The following is a 22042-nucleotide window of genomic DNA, read 5'->3' as shown; positions in this document are numbered from 1 at the left end:
AGCTGATCCTCCAACCTTTCGGAGTGAATGATAGGCGGGGCTGAGCCTGGTTCTCCCTCATTGGCTGAAACTCTGCATCATTTTGAAAGCTGATTTGTCTCAAACTCCAGGAGAAAACTGGATCTTTCTGTTTGTGGCTTTAAACAGATGTAATCCTCTGGATGTGGAGCAAATATTTCAACGTATTTAAGTGAAATGTGGCAACATGATGAAACAACGCACAAATAATTCAAGGTATCACTGGGCAGCCCGGCGAGTCCCTGGTTTCAATGAATGAACCGGCAGAAGGGTTAGGACAGGACTGGGAGAAGGTTAATACTGTTATCATTCAGAGCAATACAGACTAAAAAAAAGGAAAAAAAACTGACCTCAAAGACAATCTCTTGTAGTATATGTGGACGGGTGTGCTGAATCAGGTATAAAGCAGTTAAATGGTGTTCGTTGAAAAATTATATTAAAATCTGGAACATAGATTGTGATTAGGTGGGCAGATTTGAATCAGTCATGAAGTGCCACATCAAAGGTTATTGCAGAAAATAAAAGCTCATGGTGCAGGGGTAACATATTGGCAAGGATCGAAGATTGACTAGCTAACAGGAAGCAGAGATTTGGCATAAGTGGGTATTTTTCTGGTTGGCAGGATGTGACGATTTGTGTGCCACAGGGATCAGTGCTGAGCCCTCAACTTTTTACGAGTTTTCTGAATGACTTGGATGAAGGGACTCCCTCTTTTGGGAGAATCTAGAACTAGGGGTCACTGTTTAAAAATAAGGGGTCGCTCATTTAAGACAGAGATGAGGAGAATTTTTTTTCCCTCGGAGGAACTCACTTTCTCAAAAGGAGGTGGAAGCAGAGTCTTTGAATATTTTTAAGGCAGAGCTAGATAGATTATTGATGTACAAGAGGTGAAAGGTTATTGGGGGTAGGCAGGAATATGGACTTGAGGTTACAGTCATATCATGAACTTATTGAATGGTGGATCAGGCGAGGGGCCGAGTGGCCTACTTCTGCTCCTAATTCATATGTTCATATGTACTCCAGGAAGCCTTAAAATCCGATTGACAATATTTCAGAACTGATTACTGTGAAAGCAGCAATCTCATTGTTCTCTGTTGGTATGATCGATGGAAGTACTTAAAATGGAGAACATAGACTTGTTGCTGGATGATGTACACAAGGAATTTGTGAACTATCTGAGGATAATAGTGAGGGGATTGGAAGGATCTAGAAAGCAGCAGACTCTTAATGTTGTTCCAGGAGAAGTGGGGTCTGCGTGTGTAAATGTGAGGTTTAAACAGCACTCACATACACAGACACGCATACACACAGACATACATGGGGACACTTCCTGTATGATCAGGTGGACATTTTGCCTCATAACAACCAATCTGATTAACACTGGGGATAAGAGCCACAAAGTTCCAGAAATTCAAGTGAACTTTACCCTTCAGGGACTGCAAGCAGTTATGGCTGTCCAATTCCACCCCTTTCTCTTAAATCAATATTGAGCAACATCTGGCAGAGAAGCAACAAAAAAACCTTGAGAGCTTTATTGCCACCCTTGTGAACAGTCCCGGTGAGAGATAGTATACAACATCCCTGGGTAATTGCAGCCACTACTTTCCTCCTGCTAATACAGAATATGTTAATTCTCCTTATATTGATGTTCTGCTTGATGAAGATAATTCTTAGATAGGCTATAAGAAGAAAGAACAAAATTGAAATGTTTGCACTATCAAAGAAATAATCTTCAAAGGTACAAAATGAAGAATATAGTTCAGCCCCGAGGTGGAGAATGTAGACAGAAGGAAGCCAGATGTGGAAGAAACAAATTTGATAGGATAGATACTGGGACAATGTTTCCACTTGTGGGAGGGACTAGAACCAGAGGATACAGTTTAAGAATAAGAGGCCTCCTTTTAAGATTGAGATGAGGAGAAAAATTTTCTCTTGAAGGGTTGCTGAAATGTGGAATTCTCTTCCCCAGAAAGCAGCGGAGGCTAGGTCATTGAATTTATTTAAGGCAGAGTTAGGGATATTTTTGATAGACAAGGGAGTCAATGGTTACAGACAGCACACGGGAAAGTGGAGTTGAGACACAACTAGATCAGCCATGATCTTATTGAATGGCAGAGCTGACTCAAGTGGGATGTTGCAAGTGGGATCTGGAATGCACTGCCTGAGAATGTGGTGGAGGCAGATTCAATTGAAGTCTTCCAAAGAGAATTTGACAATTATCTAAAGTGAAAAAAAAACGCAGGGCTATGTGCCAAAGAATGGGAAAGTGGGACTAGGTGAGTAACTCATGCAGAGAGCTGGCACAGACAGGATTTTTCTGTGCTGTAACCATAGTATGACACTAGGATATAAGGGAAATGCAGTGCACCAATGCATGAGAGGCTGATTATTCCTTGTGCCCCGGTGCAGGAGTGGCTACGTTTTGGGCAGTGTGATCTGAGCATACAGAAAAAATACTGAGGCCAATGAAAAGATTCTTGGGTGTGAAAGAATGCTGGAGGGAATGGGTTAATAAAACCGGGGAGCTGCAGGCTGCACGATCTTCGAGTGTGTCCCCAGTCGCAATAATAAGCAGTAAATAAATATATCTGATTAAATGAGGTGGTTTTGCATGTCATAGTGCCTGTAAATACTTGCTGTAAAGGATGCGGACTCTCAGGAGGCTCCACACCACTGGCTGCTCGTGTGTAACTGATATCCTATCAGTATAATGTGCACTTGTATTTAATAATGTGTCATAACCCCTCATTGTGTTTCGTGTCCAGTATCCTCCTCATCCGTGGATCTTCTATTTTGCCTACTGCGAAAAAATCTTCCTGATCACTATTCGTCCCTATGGCGGCTTGTTTACCCAGAACACACCGCGCTGCAGAAAGTCCCCTATCAATAACTATAGGAGTCCCATGCGCAGGTGCATTCTGGGTGTGCGCTCTGAGCATGCTCAGTGTCAGTCAGGGTGACAGAGTGAGGAGGAGCGGACGGTTCGGGAGGCGGGAGGAGATTGTGAGCACAGGGTAGGAATGGAAACCGCGGCTGGACTGGGAACTGGATCAACTTATGGTGTAGGCCCCAGGCCCCGTGTTTACCCTGCGGTGACAGGCCCGGGGGGGAGGGAGCGATGGAGCCGGCGGCCGGACGGGGAGGATTTGGAAACACTTAGTGTCCCTGAGGAATAATTGTCAGCTCCTGGTTTGCAGCTGCGGGGCTTCTCCCTCCCGGGAACAGGCCCAGGTTAACGGCCGCCATCCTGGGTCAGCGAGTGGAGGATGGTTCAAATCAGAGGATGGGGGAGGGGGGACAATAAATAAGAGGTTACACTTTGGGATCAAATCAATGAGGATCTGATCTGTGGGAAGGTAGGAAACCCTGGGAGGTGGGCGGGGAGGATTCAGAAACACCCGCTGGAGGCCCCAAACCCCCAATAAGAACCTGCAGGTCCCGCGATTGCAGCTCGGGGACTTTTTGCTTTACGTGCGGCCATCTTGGTGAAGCAACAGAGAGTAGGCGGGGCTTCAGGGTCCCAGTGACCAGGAGAGAAAATAATTGATTTTATTCATTTGCACAGAGTGGTTGGAGAACTGAATCGAGCCAGATTGCAGGGAGGGAAAAAACTGGGAGTTGAGGAAAGAAATGTTGGAGATGAGATGGTGTGATGGGTTCAGATTTTAGTCCATGGAGGTGGGAGTGTGTATGGGACGTGGATTTACAGTTTTGGGGAACAAGATGAAAATATATTCCATCAAGGGGAAGCGATGGTGTCGTGGTAATGTCACTGGACTAGTAATCCAAAGGCCCAAGGTAATGCTCTGGGGACATAGGTTCAAATCCCCTCACGTCAGCTGGTGGAATTTAAATTTAATTAATAAATCAGGAATTATAAACTCGCCTCAGTGATGATCACCATGAAACTGTCATTGAGCGTTGTAAAAACCCATTTGTTTCAGTAATGTCCTTTAGGAAATCTGCTTGGTCTGATCTACATGTAATTGCCATCTGAAATGGCCTCGCAAGCTTCTCAGTTCAAGAGTAATCAGGGATGGGCAACAAATGCTGGCCTTCCCAGCGATGCCAACATCCAGAGAAAGAATATTTTAAAAAACTGGAATTGTCTACCCTGAATTTCTACACCCTGCTTACACTTATAACAATTAGTTTTGTAAACTCCTTTTTCAGGTATTAGAAGGGAAAGATTTGTAGTTGGAGAAATCTAAACAAGTATCTTGGTTTGAGTCACTTGATTATTTTGGACGTGAATATCATGAACCCTTGAATGTGGAAGGAGAAATGTTTGTCTCTTCTGTCTGTGGAAAAGATTTCAAACATCAGTGTGACTGGAAAAGCACCAGTACACACAGACACCCGAGTGAGAGTGTTCCAGTGAACTGACTGTGGAAAGAGCGTTAACCAGTTACACAGCCTGAAAAAATATCACATCATTCACAGCGGGGAGAAACCATATACATGTTCTGTGTGTGGATGAGGCTTCAAATTAATGTCCAACCTGGAGAGACACAAGGACACCCACACCATGGAGAAACCGTGGCAATGTGCGGACTGTGGGAAAAGATTCAATTCATCATCCCAACTGGAAATCCATCGACGCATTCATACTGGGGAGAAGCCATTCAGCTGTTCCGTGTGTGGGAAGGGATTTACTAAGACAACCTACCTGATGTTACACCAGAGAATTCACACTGAGGAGAGGCCCTTCAGCTGCACATACTGTGGTAAGAGGTTCAATAGTTCATCCAGCCTTGCAACACACCAACGAATTCACACTGGGGAGAAGCCTTTCACCTGCTCCGTGTATGGGGAGGGATTCACTCGGTCATCCAGCCTTTGGACACACCAGCGAGTTCACACTGAGGAGAAGCCATTCAGCTACACTTACTGCGGAAAGAGTTTCAGGCAGTCGTCCACCCTCACTGCGCACCAAAGCACTCACACTGGGGAGAGACCGTTCACCTGATCTGTGTGTGGGAAGAAGTTTTCTCAGTCATTCGACCTGGTGAAACACCAGCGACTTCACACTGGGGAGAGACCATTCACCTGCTCCCTATGTGGGAAGGGATTCGCTCGGTTATTCACCCTCCAGTCACACCACCGAATTCACAATGAGGAGAGTCTGTTCAGCTGCATTACCTGTGGAAAGAGTTTCAGGCAGTCATCCAACCTTCTGACTCACCAACGCACTCACACTGGGGAGAGACCTTTCATTTGCTCCTCATGTGGGAAAGCATTCACAAGGTCCTCCAGGCTGCTGAGACATCGGCAAATTCATCAGTGACTGCAGGGGTTGCATTCTGTTGTTATTGCTGCTGTTAATGACATCCAGGATTGGTAGTATTGTGGACTATTGTGTGCAGTTTTGGTCTTCTTACCTAAGAAAGAATATACTTGCCATAGAGGGCGTGCAGCGAAGGTTCACCATACGGATTTCTAGGATTGCAGGATTGTCGTATAAGGAGAGATTGGGCCGACTAGCCCTGTAATCACTGGAGCTTAAAAGAATGAGAGGGGATCTATTTGAAACATAGAAAATTCTGACAGGGCTGGACAGACTGGATGCAGGGATGATGTTTCCTCTGGCTGGGGATGGGAAGGGGTGTGGGGGGGTGTCTAGAACAAGGGATCCATCTCAGGATACTGGGTAGAACAATTAGGACTGAGATGAGGAGAAACTTCTTCACTCAGTGCGTGGTGAGCCTTTGAAATTCTCCAGCACAGAAGACTGTGGAAGCCGAGTCATAGAATATATTTAAGAAGGAAATAGATCGATTCCTGGACTCTAAAGGTATCGGGGGAATGCCGAGAGAGTGGGAGGATGGTGTTGAGATAGAGGATCAGCCATGATCATATTGGATGGCAGAGCAGGTTCGAGGGCCGAATGACCTACTCCTGCTCCTATTTTCTATGTTTCCATATCAGGTTTGTTCCTGCTCACGTTAACAACCCCTATAACTGGCTGGTGTTTAACATTCTGGAGATGTCAATGATTTTCGTGGCTGTCCCTTTTTAAATCCCCATCTGTGATCTTTCCTCTCTCAACTGGAACTCATTTACAATAAAATAATGAACTTTCACTTCAATCCTAAATAGGTATTTGGTGCAAAATCTACAATTCAGTGCCTGAAAGGTTCCACTGATTAACATCTGCAATTAGAAAGTGCTGATTAATCCTTGCTGACAATTCTTACTGACTTCCACATTCTTCACAGTGACACCTCCGTTATGAACTTAAATTATCAAAGAAGAATCAAATAGTAAAATATTTCACAGGCACATCAATAAAAGCTTCATCGATCAACATTGATACTGATGAAGCTTGGAAGTCGCTGAGTTCAATCATTTCTGACACAGCAGCAGCAACATTTGGTTAAGGTGAAACCCACAACAAAGGCAGGTTTGAGAACTAATCAACAGATATGACATCTGTCATTGAAGTAAAAAGCAAAGCCTACCTGATGCACAACATAGACCCAACAGCTAGAACCCCCTGTAACTTGAATGTAGCCAAGACAGTCGTGCAAAAGACAAGGGAGATACTGTTCAATGTCATGAAGCTATTAAAGTCAATAATATTTTGGAAAATATTTTTCTTTTAAAATAGAGGTTTAGTCTGTGGGTGTGTCTTAATTGTATTAAAACCAGCTAGTCTGGGTGCTTTGATATGTACTAGTTTTGATATGCAAGAGAGAGAGCGTGCATTTGCATTTTTGAATAGAGCATTCAAGAATTGGGGTGAAAATTGACGCTTTTCTAGTAGCTACCAAGCAATATGTTTATATTACTCATAAAATTGGTATTATGAAAGGGGTTTTATTGTTAAAAGGTGAAGTTCAAAGAGGTTGTTGATACAATGAGAATTAACATTCAGTGGAGCTGGTAGGTATAATTTCAGTAGTTTTCGGGTGTGCAGGCAGAGGCAATGTAAGGTCAAAAGACAGCTGCAAGCCTCCAACTGGCTCCAAAGTGAAAAGAACCTCATCTTGAATTCGTAAGGTGAAAATGCTTTGCCTGGTGTTTGGTTAAGTCTATGGGTTGCTGTTGCCTTAATGGAGATTAGTTTGGGAATTTTTAAAAAAAACTATAACAGTAGTCATTTGTAGCCATGTGTATATGTTTTAACCTGTGTAAATTAATAAATGTTTCAATTAGTTTAATGTAAAACCTCGAGAACTGATGGTCTGATTCCTGAATTTAAGGCCACACCTCAAACATAACACTTAAAATTATAGTTTATGACAGTTGTTTAAAGTTTTCCTCTGGGATTTTTATATAACTCTGCTTTACCAACTGCATTGGTCATAACAGCAAATAAACATTGGATCAACCTGCGTCAAGAAATTCAACCAGCCTGCGACATAGGAAATCTATGTGCTATGTAGTGATTGGATGAACAAGGCACTTGGTTCGACTATCACTAAAGTTGCCTCCCACTGAAATCTTATGGTGAAGTGCTCACCAACAGAAGTAATCAGATGTCCTGCTGGGTTGAACATTACTGTGATCTGTACACCCATGAGATGGACATCTCCCAGTCTCTGTTTGACTCTCCAGTAACTTCCTGTCATGGTTAGTTGGACAAAGAACCCTCATCACTCGAGCTTGAAAAGGCCATTGATTGTTCAGCAAACAGAAAGTCACCCGGCTTAGTGGAATTCCAGCTGAACTGCTCAAGCATGGAAAGTCCCATCTATTGTTAGCACCCACTTCTCTGTTGGGAGGTAGGAACCATTCCACATGCGTGACACAAAAATCATCACAATAACCAAAAACAAAGGTGACAGAAGAGATTGTGACTACAGGACCATCTCACTCCTTAGCATCACAAGGAAGACCTTCACTAGGATCATGTTTTAAAGACTATCTTTTTGTAGACCGAGTCTATGGAGAACCACAGTGGTGTTTCTTGCCGGTAGTTCTACAGTGGACATGATCCTCTTCATACACCAGCTGCAAGAGAAGTTGGAAGAAGAAGAAAGGAAGAGCAACAGTGATAGGGGATTCGTTAGTTAAGGGAACAGAGAGGTGTTTCTGCAGCTGTCGACATGACTCCAGGATGGTATGTTACCTTCTTGGTGCCAAGGTCAAGGATGTGACTGAGTGGGTGCAGGATATTCTTCTGGGGGAGGGTGAACAGCCAGAGGTCGTGGTCCACGTTGGTACCAATCACTTAAGTAGGAAGAGGGATGTTGTCCTCCAGACAGAATTTAGGGAGCTAGGTAGAAAATTAGCAAGCAGGACCTCAAATGTATTATTCTCCATATTACTTCCAGTGCCATGTGCAAGTGAGTATAGAAATAGGAGGATAAGGCAGATGAATGTGTGGCTGGAAAGATGTTGCAGGAGGGAGGGCTTTAGATTCCTGGGACACTGGGGCTGGCTCTGAGGGAAGATGGCACCTGTACAAGCCGGAAGGGTTACAGCTGGACAGAGCCAGGACTGAGCTCCTTGAGGTGTGTTTGCTTGTCCTGTTTGGCAGGGGGGAGGGGGGGGGGGGGAGAGAGAGACAGGGGGACGTGGGTGGGGGGGGGGGGGGGGAAGGGGGGCGCTTCAAACTAATTCAGCAGGGATGTGGGAACCAGGAGAGAATATTAGAGAGTAATACCAAGGTGCACAAAATATTGGGAGAGACAGATAACACTAGAAAAGCAAATAGAGAGTGAGGGAGAAAGTAATGCACTCAAAATCAGGTTCATACTATATGTATGTGAATGCACGGAGTATAGTAGATAAGATTGCTGAGTTACAGGTGCAGATTGCCATGTTACATTGTGGCGATGACAGAGAGCTGGCTCAGGAAAGGGCAGGACTGGGTGTTAAATATTCCTGGAAACAACGTGTTCAGGAAAGATAGGGCAGGAAGAAAAGCAGGAGGGGTGGCTGTATTGATTAAGGGAAGCATTGCAGTGCTGGAGAAAGAGGATGTCCCAGAGGGTTTAAGGATAGAATCAATTTGGCTGGAGCTAAGGAACAAAAAGGGTGCAATTACATTGCTCAGTGTAGTCTATAGACCAGCAACTAGTGGGAAGGATGTAGAGGACCAAATCTGCAGGGAAATACCAGAGAGGTGCAAACATTATAGAGTAGTTATAATGACTTTAATTTCCTGAATATAGACTGAGGTAGTGGTAGTGTAAAGAGTGGGGAGGGGCAAGAGTTCCTTCGGTGTGTTCAGGCGAATTTTCTACAGCATGTGTCCAGTCCAACAAGAAAGGAAGCACTGCCAGACCTGATTCTTGGAAACGATGTGAGCCAAGTATATCAGGTGTCAGTGGGGGAATACTCAGGAGACAATAATCATTCTATCATAAGGTTTAGGATGATGGTAGAAAAGGACAATGTGCAAACCAGAGTAAGAATAATTAACTGGGGGAGGGCCGACTTCAATAGAGCAAGAACAGAACTGGGCCGGATAGACTGGAACCAAAAGGTGGTGGGAAGAGGTAGCTGAACAATGGGCTATCTTGAAAGAAGAAATGGTTTGAGGTATATTCCCTCAAAAAGGAAAGGTAGGGCAAATAAATCCAGAGCTCCCTGGATGAAAAATGAGAAAGAAGTTAAGATAAAGGAGAAAAAGTGTGCCGATGACAGGTGTCAGATAGAAAATACAATTGGGAACCAATCAGACTACAGAAGGTTCAGAAGGGAGGTGAAAATGCAAATAAGAGAAGAAAAGAGGGGTCATTAAAAAAAAACTGGAGCCAACATAAAGGGGAAGGCCAAAGTTTTCTATAGGTACATAAAAGGATAGTAAAAGGAGGAGTAGGGTCGATTAGGGGCCAAAAGGGGGGATTACACATGGAGGCAGGGTGAGATGTTAAATGAATATTTCGCATCTGACTTTACCAAAGAAGCAGATGCCACACAGGCCACGGGGAACCTCTGTCACTGGAAGGGTACAAAATTGATAAGGGGGAAGTGTTGGTTGAACTGTTGGTACTTAAATTTGACAAGGCACGGGGACTGGATGAGATATTGAAAGAAGTGAGAGTGAAAATTGCAAGGGCACTGGCCATAATCGTTCAGTCTTCCTTTGACTCAGGGGAGGTGCCAGAGGACTGGAGAATTGCAAACATTACGCCCTTGCTCAAAAAGGGTAAGGATAAGCCCAACATTTACAGACCAGTCAGTTTAACTTCGTTGGTGGGGATGCTTCCAGAGAAAATTATTCAGGATAGAATTAGTCGTCACATGGAAGAATGTGGGTTGATTAGGAAGAGCCAGCAAATATTTCTAAAGGGGAAATCCTGTTTAACAAACTTGCTGGAGTTCTTTGAAGAGGTAACAAGAAGGTTGATGAGGGTAATGCTCTTGATGTGTTTATGGACTTTCAAAAGGCATTCAAGACAGTGCTGCACAACAGACTTGTGAGAAAAGTTATAGTTCATGGAATGAAAAGGACAATAGTAACGTGAATACAGAATTCGCTGAGTAATAGGAAACAGAGAGTAATGGTCAATAGATACTTTTCTGGCTGGAGGAAGGTTTCTAGTGGAGATCCCCACAGGTCGGTATTGGGACCCTTGCTTTTTGTGACCAATATTAATGATCTAGATCTTGGTGTGCAGGGGATAATTTCAAAGTTTGTGGATGATACTAAACTTGGAAGCACTCTAAACTGTGAGGCAGACAGCAAAGAACATAGGCAAGTTGGTGGAGCGGGCAGATAGATAGCAGATGAAGTTCAATGTGGAGAAGTGTGAGATGATGTATTTTGGTAGAAAGAACATGGAGGGGCAATATAAAATAAGGGGTACAATTCTAAAGAGGGTGCAGGAGCAGTTGGGCCTGCGTGTATATGTGCATAGATCATTGCAGGTGGCAAGACAGGTGAAGAGAGCCGTTAATAAAGCATACAGTATTCTGGGCTTTTAATGGGGCATAGAGTACAAGAGCAAGGAGATTATGCTGAATTCAGATAAGGTACTAGCTAGACCTCACCTGGAGTATTGTGTACAGTTCTGGGTGCCACAGTATAGGAAGGATGTGATGCATTGGAGGGAGTGAAGACGAGGGTTACAAGAATGGTTCCAGGGATGAGAATCTTCAGTTATGAAGATAGATTGGAGAGGCTGGAACTATTCTCCTTGGAGAGGAGATGGTTAGAGGAGATTTGATAGAGATGTTCAAAATCACGAGGGGGCTGGATAGAGTATAATGTGGGTGGGGGGAACTGTTCCTGCTTATAAAAGGATCGAGACCAAGAGGGCACTGATTTAAAGTGGTTTACAAAAGAAGCAAATGTGATGTGATAAAAAAAATCACTGAGCGAGTGGTTCGAGTCTGGAATGGACTGCCTGGAAATGTGGTGGAGGCAGGCTCAATCCAGGCATTCGAAGGCATTGGGCGATTATCTGAATAGAAACAATGTGCAAGGCTACAGGGAAAAGGCAGAGAATGGCACTAAGTCATAATGCTCATTTGGAGAGCCCGTACAGACACGTTGGGCCAAATGGCCTCCTTTTGTGCCATTACAATTCTGTGTTTCTGTGATTATCAGAAGGATTTGAGATCCCGGTTTGAGCTGGAAAATCATGGGTAAAATCACAAAAAGGTCATTCACCAGCTCAATATGGAAATGACTCATATAAAAGCCACACATTGCGCATGCTAGAAATCTGAAATAAAAACATAAAATGCTGGAAAAACTCAGCAGGTCTAGTAGCATCTGTGGAGAGAGAAACAGAGTTAATGTTTCGAATCTGTATGACTCTTCTTCAGCAGAAGTGATTCACTCGGTCACCCCATTCACTGACACAGCAACACAGTTACACCTGAGGGAGACCATTCAGATACTGCACTGTGCCCACTTGTTAACACACTAGTTTTAAACCTTCAGAGGCTTTGATCCAAAATTGCTACATTTCTACTGACAACACAGCGTTTGAATGTTCTGTGTATGGGAAGAAAAGTCACTTGTTTCAACAGCCTACAATTAACCATAGGTCTATGTTCTGCTGTTAACTATACCAGGACAGTTCTGGGTGGCACAGTATAGGAAGGATGTGATGCATAGGAGAGAGTGAAGACGAGGTTTACAAGAATGGTTCCAGGGATGAGAATCTTCACTTATGAAGATAGATTGGAGTACCAGTGCACTTTGGTTGCCGTATCAATGAACTTAATAATTTTATATAACACAAACACAGAAAGTGCTGGAAAAACTCAGCAGGTCTGACAGCATCTGTGGAGAAACAGACTTGATGTTTCAAGTCCGTAAGATTCGTCAGAGCTGAACAAGAGTCAGCTCTGAAGAAGAGTCATACAGACTCGAAACATCAAGTCTGTTTCTCTATCCACAGTTGCTGTCAGAACTGCTGAGTTTTTCCAGCATTTTCTGTTTTTGTTTCAGATTTTCGGCATCCAAATAATTTTACTTTTATAATAATTTTATTTCTTGGCCCTGTGGCTCCAATCAGCATCGGATCACAAAACATAATTTTCTGTTAAACACAATCACGTTTCAATGGCAGCCTGTTTACCCAGCATTCGCCGCGGGGCGGAACGGACCCTATTCTTTTTATTCATTCACGGGATGTGGGCGGTGCCGGCTCGGCCATGGTGTAGCGGAGCTCCTTGCGCAGACGCAGTACCGGGCAGCGACGGGAACATGCGCAATGTGAGCTCAAACCGGAGCATGCGCAGTCCTGAGAGTCCGGAGGACTGAGAAATATCGAGAACAGGCGAGTGAAGGGAGCCGGTGAGTGGGGAGGAATGGAAGCGGCAGAGATGGCGGGGATCTTCATAAACACCCAGTAGAGGTCTGAAACCGTGAATAATAAGCTACCGGTCCTGCGGTTGCATCAAGCGAGGCGGCGGCAGCTGGGGCCCACTTTACCTTCAGAGAGAGGCCCAAGTAAACGGCCGCCATTTGTATAGGGGACAATGTGCAGCAGGGCGCATGCGCCGCTGCCATCTTTCTAGTGGGACACGTGCAGCTGGACTCAGAATCACACAGAGCAGAAGAGGCCAAAAACAAAAATACCTGGAAAAACTCAGCAGGTCTGGCAGCATCTGTGGAAGGAATACAGTTAACGTTTCGAGTCCGCATTACTCTTCAACAGAACTAAGGAAAAATAGAAAAGGGGTGAAATTTAAGCTGGTTTAAGGGGGGGTTGGGACAAGAGAGCTGGATAGAGGGCCAGTGTCAGGTGGAGATAACCAAAAGATGTCACAGACAAAAGGACCAAGAGGTGTTGAAGGTAGTCATATTATCTAAAGGAATGTGCTAATTAAGGGTAGAAAGCAGGACAAGCAAGGTACAGATAGCCCTGGTGGGGTGGGGTGAGGGAATCGAAAAAGGCTAAAAGGTAGAGATAAACCAATGGATGAAAATACATTTAAAAATAATGGAAATAGGTGGGAAAAGAAAAATGTATATAAATTATTGGAAAAATCAAAAAGGAGGGGGAAAAATCAGAAAGAAGGTGGGGATGGAGGAGAGAGTTCATGATCTAAAATTGTTGAACTCAATGTTCAGTCCGAAAGGCTGTAAAGTGCCGAGTCAGAAGATGAGGTGCTGTTCCTCCAGTTTGCGTTGGGCTTCACTGGAACAATGCAGCAAGCCAAGGACGGACATGTGGGCACGAGAGCAGGGTGGAGTGTTGAAATGGCAAGCGACAGGGAGGTCTGGGTAATGCTTGCGGAGAAAACGAAGGTGTTCTGCAAAGCGGTCACCCAGTGTGCGGTTGGTCTCTCCAATGTAGAGGAAACCGCATTGGGAACAACGAATGCAGTAGACTAAGTTAAGGGAAGTACAGGTGAAATGCTGCTTCACTTGAAATGAGTGTTTGGGCCCTTGGACGGTGAGGAGAGGGGAAGTAAAGGGGCAGGTGTTGCATCTTCTGCGGTTGCGTGGGAAGGGGTTGAGGTGTAGGGGGTGATGGAGGAGTGGACCAGGGTGTCACGGAGGGAACGATCCCTATGGAATGCCGCCAGGGAGGGTGAAAGGAAGATGTGTTTGGTGGTGTCATCATGCTGGAGTTGGCGGAAATGGCGGAGGATGATCCTTTGAATGCGGAGGCTGGTGGGCTGATAAGTGAGGACAAGGGAGACCCTATCATGTTTCTGGGAGGGAGAAGAAGGTGTGAGGGCGGATGCGCGGGAGATGGGCCGGACATGGTTGAGGGCCCTGTCAACAACCGTGGGTGGAAAACCTCAGTTAAGGAAGAAGGAGGACATGTCAGAGGAACTGTTTTTGAAAGTGGCATCATCAGAACAATGCAACGGAGATGAATGAACTGAGAGAATGGGATGGAGTCCTTACAGGAACGTGGGTGTGAGGAGCTGTGGTTGAGGTAGCTGTGGGAGTCGGTAGGCTTGTAATGGATATTGGTGGACAGTCTACCAGAAGAGGCCCTTTGGCCCATTGAGTCTGCACTGACATGTGAGAAACACCTGACCTACCTACCTACCTAATTCCATTTACCAGCACTCGGCCCATAGCCTTGAATATTATGATGTGCCAAGTGCTCACCCAGGTACGTTTTAAAGGATAAAAGGAAAATACTGCGGATGCTGGAAATCTAGAACAAAAATAAAAATACCTGCAAAAACTTAGCAGGTCTGATAGCATCTGCGGAGAGGGATACAGTTGACATTTCGAGTCCGTATGACCCTTCATCAGAATTAAGACATATAGAAATTAGATGAAATATAAGCTGGTAGAAAGGAGTGGGGCAGGAGAGCACTACAGGGGGCCAGTGATAGATGGAGGCCCAAGAAGAGATTTCCAGCTTTTAAAGGATGTGAGGCATCCCGCCTCCACCACCCTCCCAGGCAGCACATTCCAGACCGTCACCACCCTCTGGGTAAAAACGTTTTTCCTCACATTCCCCCTAAACCTCCTGCCCCTCACCTTGAACTTGTGTCCCCTCGTGACTGATCCTTCAAGTAAGGGGGACAGCAGCTCTCTATTCACCCTGTCCATGCCCCTCATAATCTTGTACACCTCGATCAGGTCGCCCCTCAGTCTTCTCTGCTCCAATGAAAACAACCCAAGTCTATCCAACCTCTCTTCACAACTTAAATGTTTCTTCCCAGGCAACACCCTGGTGAATCTCCTCCTCATCCCCTCCAGTGCAATCACATCCTTCCTATAATGTGGCGACCAGAACTGCACACAGTACTCCAGCTGTGGCCTCAATAAGGTTCTACACAACTCCAACATGACCTCCCTACTTTTGTAATCTATGCCTCAATTGAAAAAGGCAAATGCCCCATCTGCCTTTTTACAACCCCACTGACATGCCCCTCCGCCTTCAGAGATCTATGAACACACATGCCAAGGCCCCTTTGTTCCTCAGGACTTCCTAGTGTCATGCCGTTCATTGAATACTTCCTTGTCAAATTACTCCTTCCAAAGTGTATCACCTCACATTTCTCAGGGTTAAATTCCATCTGCCACTTATCTGCCCATTTGACCATCCCGTCTTTCTCTTCCTGTAGCTCAAGACACTCCCAAAGCAATTAGGAGAGCAAACAGGGGGTATGAGAAAGCTCTAGCTGGAAAGGCAGGGAAAATCCCAAGATATTCCATATGTATATCAATAGGGAGAGGATAACCAGGAAAAGGGTCGGGCCCTTTATGGACCAAGGGAGAAATCTACGGGTGGAGTCAGTGTGACAGTCTGGAATGCACTGCCTGGGAGGGTGGTGGAGGGGGGTTGCCTCACATCCTTTAAAAAGTACCTGGATGAGCACTTGGCACATCATAACATTCAAGGCTGTGGGACAAGTGCTGGTAAATGGGATTAGGTAGGTCAGGTGTTTCTCACGTGTTGGCGCTGACTCGCTAGGCCGAAGGGCCTCTTCTGCACTTTGTGATTCTGTGATTAAGCTCCACCCTGCACTTTCTCTATTCCACTAATGCCTCCGCTGATTTGCTCCCCTTGTACCTGCTAAAAGCCTCTCTTTTCCTTCTCATCGTATCCTGAATATCTCTGGTCATCCATGGTTCTCTGGGCTTGTTACTCCTTCCTATCACCCTAGAGGGAACATGATGAGCCTGTACCCTTCCCATTTCCTTTTTGAATGCCCCCCACTGCTGTTCTGTAGATTTCCCCACAAGTAGCTGTTCCTAGTCTACCTTGGCCAGATCCTGCCTTATTTTACTAAAATCTGCTCTCCCCCAATCCAAAACATTTTTTTTGCAACTTGTCTATTTCTTTGTCCAAAACAAGCTTAAATTGTACTATGTTGTGGTCACTATCACTAAAATTCTCCCCACATGCGCATTCATCCCTTTCCCTGTCAGCAGGAGGAAAGAATATTGTGAATGTCTATCCTGGACTGACAGGGATGGATTTTGAAAACTCTTTTTACAGGGGGTTAAAAGGGGAGGATTTGCACACACCAAATGAAAACCAAGAGAAATGTATTTTTCCCATCAATGTCTATCCTGGACTGACAGTCATGGATTTTGGAGATTTCTTTTTCAGGGTATTAGAGGCAGAGGATTGACGGACGGGAAACTCAAACCAAACATCACATCAAGATCTGACAGAGTCATTTGATTCGTCAGGACCTGAATATCATCAAACTTTTAATGTGGGAGGTAAACAACTTATCTGTTCTACCTGTGTGCAAAGATTTCAAGTAAGGGTAAGTATAATTAACTGGGGGAAAGCCAACTTCAATGGGATAAGAATGGATCTGACCCAGGTAAGTTGGAATTTCAGAGGGAATGGAGTTTAAAAATCGGGAAGTCTTGCTCAAACTATATAAGGCACTAGTTGGACCACACCTCGAATACCGTGAACAGTTTTGGTCCCCTTCTCTCAGCAAAGATATGCTGGATTGGAGGCAGTCCAGAGAAGGTTTTCGAGGTTGATCCTGGGTATGGAGGGATTTTCTTATGAGGGGAGGTTGAGTAGGCTGGGCCTGTACTCATTGGAGTTTAGAAGTATGAGAGGCAACCTTATTGAAACATATAAGATTCTTAGGGGTCTTGACAGGGTAGATGCTGAATGTGAGAGTCTAGGAACAGGGGGCATAATCTCAGAGTAAAGGGTAGCCCATTTAAGACAGAGACAATGAAGAATTTCAGTGGGTAGTGAATCTGGAATTCTTTACCGCAGAGGGCTGTAGAGGTTGGGTTGTTAAGTATATTCAAGGCTGAGATAGACAGATTTTTAACCTGTAAGGGAATCAAGGGCTATGCAGGAAAGTGGAGTTGAGGATTATCAGATCAGCCATGACCTCATTGAATGGTGGAGCAGATTCGATGGGCTGAATGGCCTACTTCTGCTCCTACATCTTATGGTCTTATGAATCAAAATTTGGCAGGTGAAACTGTAACTGAACAATGCACTGCCTTCAAAGAAGAGAATTCTGACACAGTAAAGATATATTCCCATGAAGGGGAAAGGTAGGGTAAACAAATCCACAGCCCCCTCGATGAGAAGAGAAATAGAGATTGAGACAAAGGAGAAAAAGTGTGCTTATGACACATATTAGCTGGATAATAAAACCAAGAACCAGGCTGAGTAGAGAAGGTTCAGAGGGATTTGGAAAACCAAATAAGAGAAGCAAAGAGAGCATGAAAAGAGACTGAAAGCAAACATGGAAATAAATCAAGAAGTCTTCCATGGGCATGTAAATAGTAAAAGAGTGGTAAAAGGAGGAGTGGAGGCAATTAGGGACCAAAGAGGTGATTTAGGCGTGGAGACAGGAGTCATGGTTGAGGTATTAAATGAATATTTTGCATCTGCCTTTACCAAAGGAAAATATGCTGCACAGGTGATTGTGAAAGAGGAGATAGTTCAGACCCTTATGGGGTTTAAAACTGATAAAGAGGAGATATTGGATAGTCTGTCTGATAAAGTTGACAAAACCCCAGGACTGGATGAGATGCATCCAGGAATACTGAGGGGAAATGAGAGTGGAAATTGTGGAAATGCTGGCCATAATTTTCCAGCCTTCCTGAGATTCAGAGTTGCTGACACAGGGACTGGAAAACTGCAAACGTTACACCTTTGTTCAAAAAAAGGTGCAAAGAGAAGCCCAGCAACTACAGACCAGTCAGTTTAATCTCGGTGCTGGGGAAGCTTCCAGAAATGGTCATTCAGGACAAACTTAATAGTCACTTGAGCAAATGTCAGTTAATTAAGGAAAGCCAGCATGGATTTGTTGAGGGAAATTTGTGTTTAACTAAGTTGCTTAAGCTTTTTGATGAGGTTACAGAGAGCGTTGTTCAGGGTAATGTATACATAAATGATTTGGAGGAAAATGTAACTAGGCTAATTAGTAAGTTTGCAGACAACACTAAGGTTGGAGGAGTTGCAGATAGTGAAGACGATTGTCAAAGGATATAGATCGGTTGGAGACTTGGGCAGAGAAATGGCAGATGGAGTTTAATCCGGACAAATGTGATGTAATTCATTTTGGAAGGTCTAATACAGACAGGAATTATACAGTAAATGGCAGAACCCTTCAGTGCATTGACGGGCAGAAGGATCTGGGTGTACAGGTCCACAGGTCACTGAAAGTAGCAACGTAGGTGGATAAGGTAGTCAGGAAGGCATATGGCATGCTTGCCTTCATTGGCAGGGTTATTGAATATAAAAGCTGGGAAGTCATGCTGCAGCTGTATAGAACCTTGGTTCGGCCACACTTGGAATATTGCGTGCAATTCTGGTCGTCACATTACCAGAAGGATATGGAGGTGTTGGAGAGGGTGCAGAGGAAGTTTACCAGGATGCTGCCTGGTCTGGAGGTTATTAGCTATGAGGAGAGGTTGGAGAAAGTCGGATTGTTCTCACTAGAGTTACAGAGGTTGAGGGGCGACTTGATAGAAGTTTACAAAATTATGAGTGGCATGGACAGAGTAGATAGTCAGAAGCTTTTTCCCAAGGTGCAAGAGTCAATTACTAGGGGACATAAATTTAAGGTGAGAGGATAAAACTATAGAGGAGATGTGCGGGGCAAGTTTTTTATGCAGAGGGTAGTGAGTGTCTGGAATTCGCTGCCAGAGGAGGTGGTGGAAGCAGGTACGATAGTGGTGTTTAAGAGGCAGCTTGCCAAATACATGAATAGGATGGGAATAGAGGGATACGGACCCCGGAAGTGCAAAATGTTTTAGTTGACAGGCAATATGATTGGCGCAGGCTTGCAGGGCCGAAGGGTAGCTGTACTTTTCTTTGTTCTTTCTAATGCTGTTAATGTGGTGTGCATGGACTTCCAAGTGGCATTAGATAAAGTGCCATGCAACAGACTTGTGAGCAAAGATTAAAGCTTATGGAATAAAATGGACAGAAGCAACATGGGTACAATATTGGCTGACTGGAAACAGAGTGTCGTGGTTAATGGATGTTTTTCAGACTGGAGGAGGGTTAAGAGTGGAGTTCCCTAGGAGTCAGTTTTCGGACCCATGCTGTTCCTGATACACATAAATGATCCAGACCTTAGTGTTCAGGCGCAATTTTGAAATTTGTGGACAGAGTCTTGAGTGGGCATAGACCACGTAGCAGGTTCCCTTCCCTGAAGGACATTAATGAACCAGTTGGGTTTTTATGACAATCCAGCAGTTTTCATGGTCACTTTTCCCTGGTGCCAGCCCATAAATTACCAGATTCATTCAGCTCAGTTTCACAATCTGCCTTTGTATTTTTGTAGGTTCTCTCTCACTCACTTTTTTTCTGTTTTAAATCAATTTCACAGGGTATTAGAAGGGGAGGATTTTCAGTCAGGCAACTCAATCCAAACATCACATCAGAATCTGACAGAGTGACCCAATTTATCGTAACCTAAATATCACTGAATTTTGAACATGGAAGGAAAAAGCACCGTTCACAGTGGAGAGAAAGTGTACACGTGTTTTGTGTGTGGACAAGGCTTCAACCAATCTTCTGGACTGTCAGAACATAAATGCCGTCACAACGGGATAAAACCATGGCAATGTGGAAAGGGATTCAAATCCTCGTCTCACCTGGAATGTCATTGCCGCACTCACACTGGGGAGAAACCGTTCACCTGCTCCGAGTGCGGGAAGGGATTCACTAGTTCATCCTATCTGCTGATACATCAGCGAGTTCACACTGGGGAGAGGCCATTCACCTGCTCTAAGTGTGGAAAGGGATTCCTTCAGTCATCCAACCTGCGGACACACCAGCGAGTTCACACTGATGAGAGACCTTTTAAATGTCCGGACTGCGGGAAGTACTATAGAGGTTCGATGGAACTGATGCGCCATCGACGTGTTCATACTGATGAGAGACCATTCAGATGCTGTCTCTGCGGGACTGGGTTCAGGTGGTTGTCTCAACTCACTGTACACAAGAACAGCCACACTGGGGACAGGCCGTTCACCTGCTCTGTGTGTGGGAAGGGATTCACTCAGTCATCCAACCTGCTGAGACACCAGCGAACTCATACTGGGGAGAGACCATTTACATGCTCTGAATGTGGGAAGGGTTTTACCCGGTCATCCAACCTGCTGACACACTAGCGAGTTCACACTGGGGAGAGACCATTTACATGCTCTGAATGTGGGAAGGGGTTTGCTGTTTTATCTACACTGCAGAGACACCAACAAGTTCACAAGTAACGACAATGATTGGATTTTTATCATCAGAAATGTATGGGTTTATTGAAGCAGATTGACATTTTTACAGACCAACATTAAAATATCAATGTTGTATATTAAATCCTGAAACAAGCCTTGAAAATGGATTGCAATGTTTGGAAAGAGGTGCAGCAATGAAGTGGAAGATGAGAACGATGTTATTGATGATTGAGAGGAATGCATTGCACCCTGGGGCTTTTGTAGGTCAATTACAAAGAACAAAGAAAAGTACAGCACAGGAACAGGCCCTTCGGCCCTGCAAGCCTGCGCCAATCATATTGCCCATCAACTAAAACGTTTTGCACTTCCGGGGTCCGTATCCCTCTATTCCCATCCTATTCATGTATTTGGCAAGCTGCCTCTTAAACACCACTATCGTACCTGCTTCCACCACCTCCTCTGGCAGCGAATTCCAGACACTCACTACCCTCTGCATAAAAAACTTGCCCCGCACATCTCCTCTATAGTTTTATCCTCTCACCTTAAATTTATGTCCCCTAGTAATTGACTCTTGCACCTTGGGAAAAAGCTTCTGACTATCTACTCTGTCCATGCCACTCATAATTTTGTAAACTTCTATCAAGTCAATTACCTTCTACATTTTAAAATTCAGAACAAACTGAGACGCTGGGTGGAAACCAACATTTGTCTCCCTGTGTTTTGAGATATGAAGCCTGATTCATGCATGCCCGGCTGCTTCAGCCGGTGGGGCATCAGCTTCTTAATCTCAGGATCCTGTGTTCAAGCTCCACTCGGATATTGTTGACTTTAAACGTTGCTGCTGTTTTCAGAAGTTAACTCCAGCTCTCCATTCCTCCAGTAGTGTCACCGCATGGGAACAGAGTCTGACTCCATCAGGTAACATCACAGTTATTGGGCTCGGAGTGCAAACTGCCCTTTGCTTCACTGGAATTGCGGGACAGCAGCTTGTAGGTGCGGGTCTGATACGCAATGAATGACGATTGAGTATTTTTAAGGCAGAGGTAAATAGATTCTTGTTAGGCAAGGCAATCAAAGGTTATCAGGGTTAGATGGGAATGTGGAAATCGAAACACAAGAAGATCAGCCATGATCTTCTTGAATGGTGGAGCAGGCTCAAGGGGCCAAAATGGCCTGGTCCTGTTCCTATTTCTTACGCTCTTATGACAGTTTAAAAGTGGCAAGTTCCACTCAAGCCCCTGTACCAACAGAACTGCTCAGAGTCACAGAATTAGAATAGTCACTTCCTGGAGGACTGATAGCATCGGGTCCACAGCCAATGGGATCCAGATGAAAATGGTCTAATTCATAAGATTACAGGAGGGAAATTAGGGAACTACAACTGAAATTATCCAAGTCACAGTGAAGATTTCTTTTCCTGTGTGACTTGTGTGGGTTTGTTCAATGAAATGTTTGTTCCAGGTAACAGAGGGGAAGGATTGAGAATTTGCAGTGTGGGACAGAAGTGAGAGCAGA

At 44.6% G+C, this 22042-nt stretch overlaps 3 protein-coding genes across 3 annotated transcripts in view; 2 read left to right on the top strand and 1 right to left on the bottom strand.

The window, feature by feature from the left end:
* LOC144697342 (uncharacterized) overlaps positions 1–22042 on the bottom strand; it is a 427355-nt gene that overhangs the window by 112772 nt on the left and 292541 nt on the right. The window lies entirely within an intron of this gene.
* LOC144697879 (uncharacterized) lies at positions 3010–4987 on the top strand. Its single transcript, XM_078569845.1, has 2 exons — positions 3010–3032; positions 4192–4987. The coding sequence occupies exon 2, from the start codon at positions 4511–4513 to the stop codon at positions 4985–4987; it is 477 nt and encodes a 158-aa protein (XP_078425971.1). The 5' UTR covers positions 3010–3032; positions 4192–4510.
* LOC144697614 (uncharacterized) lies at positions 16373–20674 on the top strand. The gene is made up of 2 exons (XM_078569645.1): positions 16373–16579; positions 19684–20674. The coding sequence occupies exon 2, from the start codon at positions 19793–19795 to the stop codon at positions 20468–20470; it is 678 nt and encodes a 225-aa protein (XP_078425771.1). The 5' UTR covers positions 16373–16579; positions 19684–19792; the 3' UTR covers positions 20471–20674.

Source organism: Cetorhinus maximus, chromosome 23, assembly GCF_964194155.1.
Source record: "Cetorhinus maximus chromosome 23, sCetMax3.hap1.1, whole genome shotgun sequence".
Taxonomy (NCBI): Eukaryota; Metazoa; Chordata; class Chondrichthyes; order Lamniformes; family Cetorhinidae; genus Cetorhinus; species Cetorhinus maximus.
The sequence above is the reverse complement of the archived record's forward strand: the minus strand, read 5'-3'. Positions and strand labels throughout refer to the sequence as shown.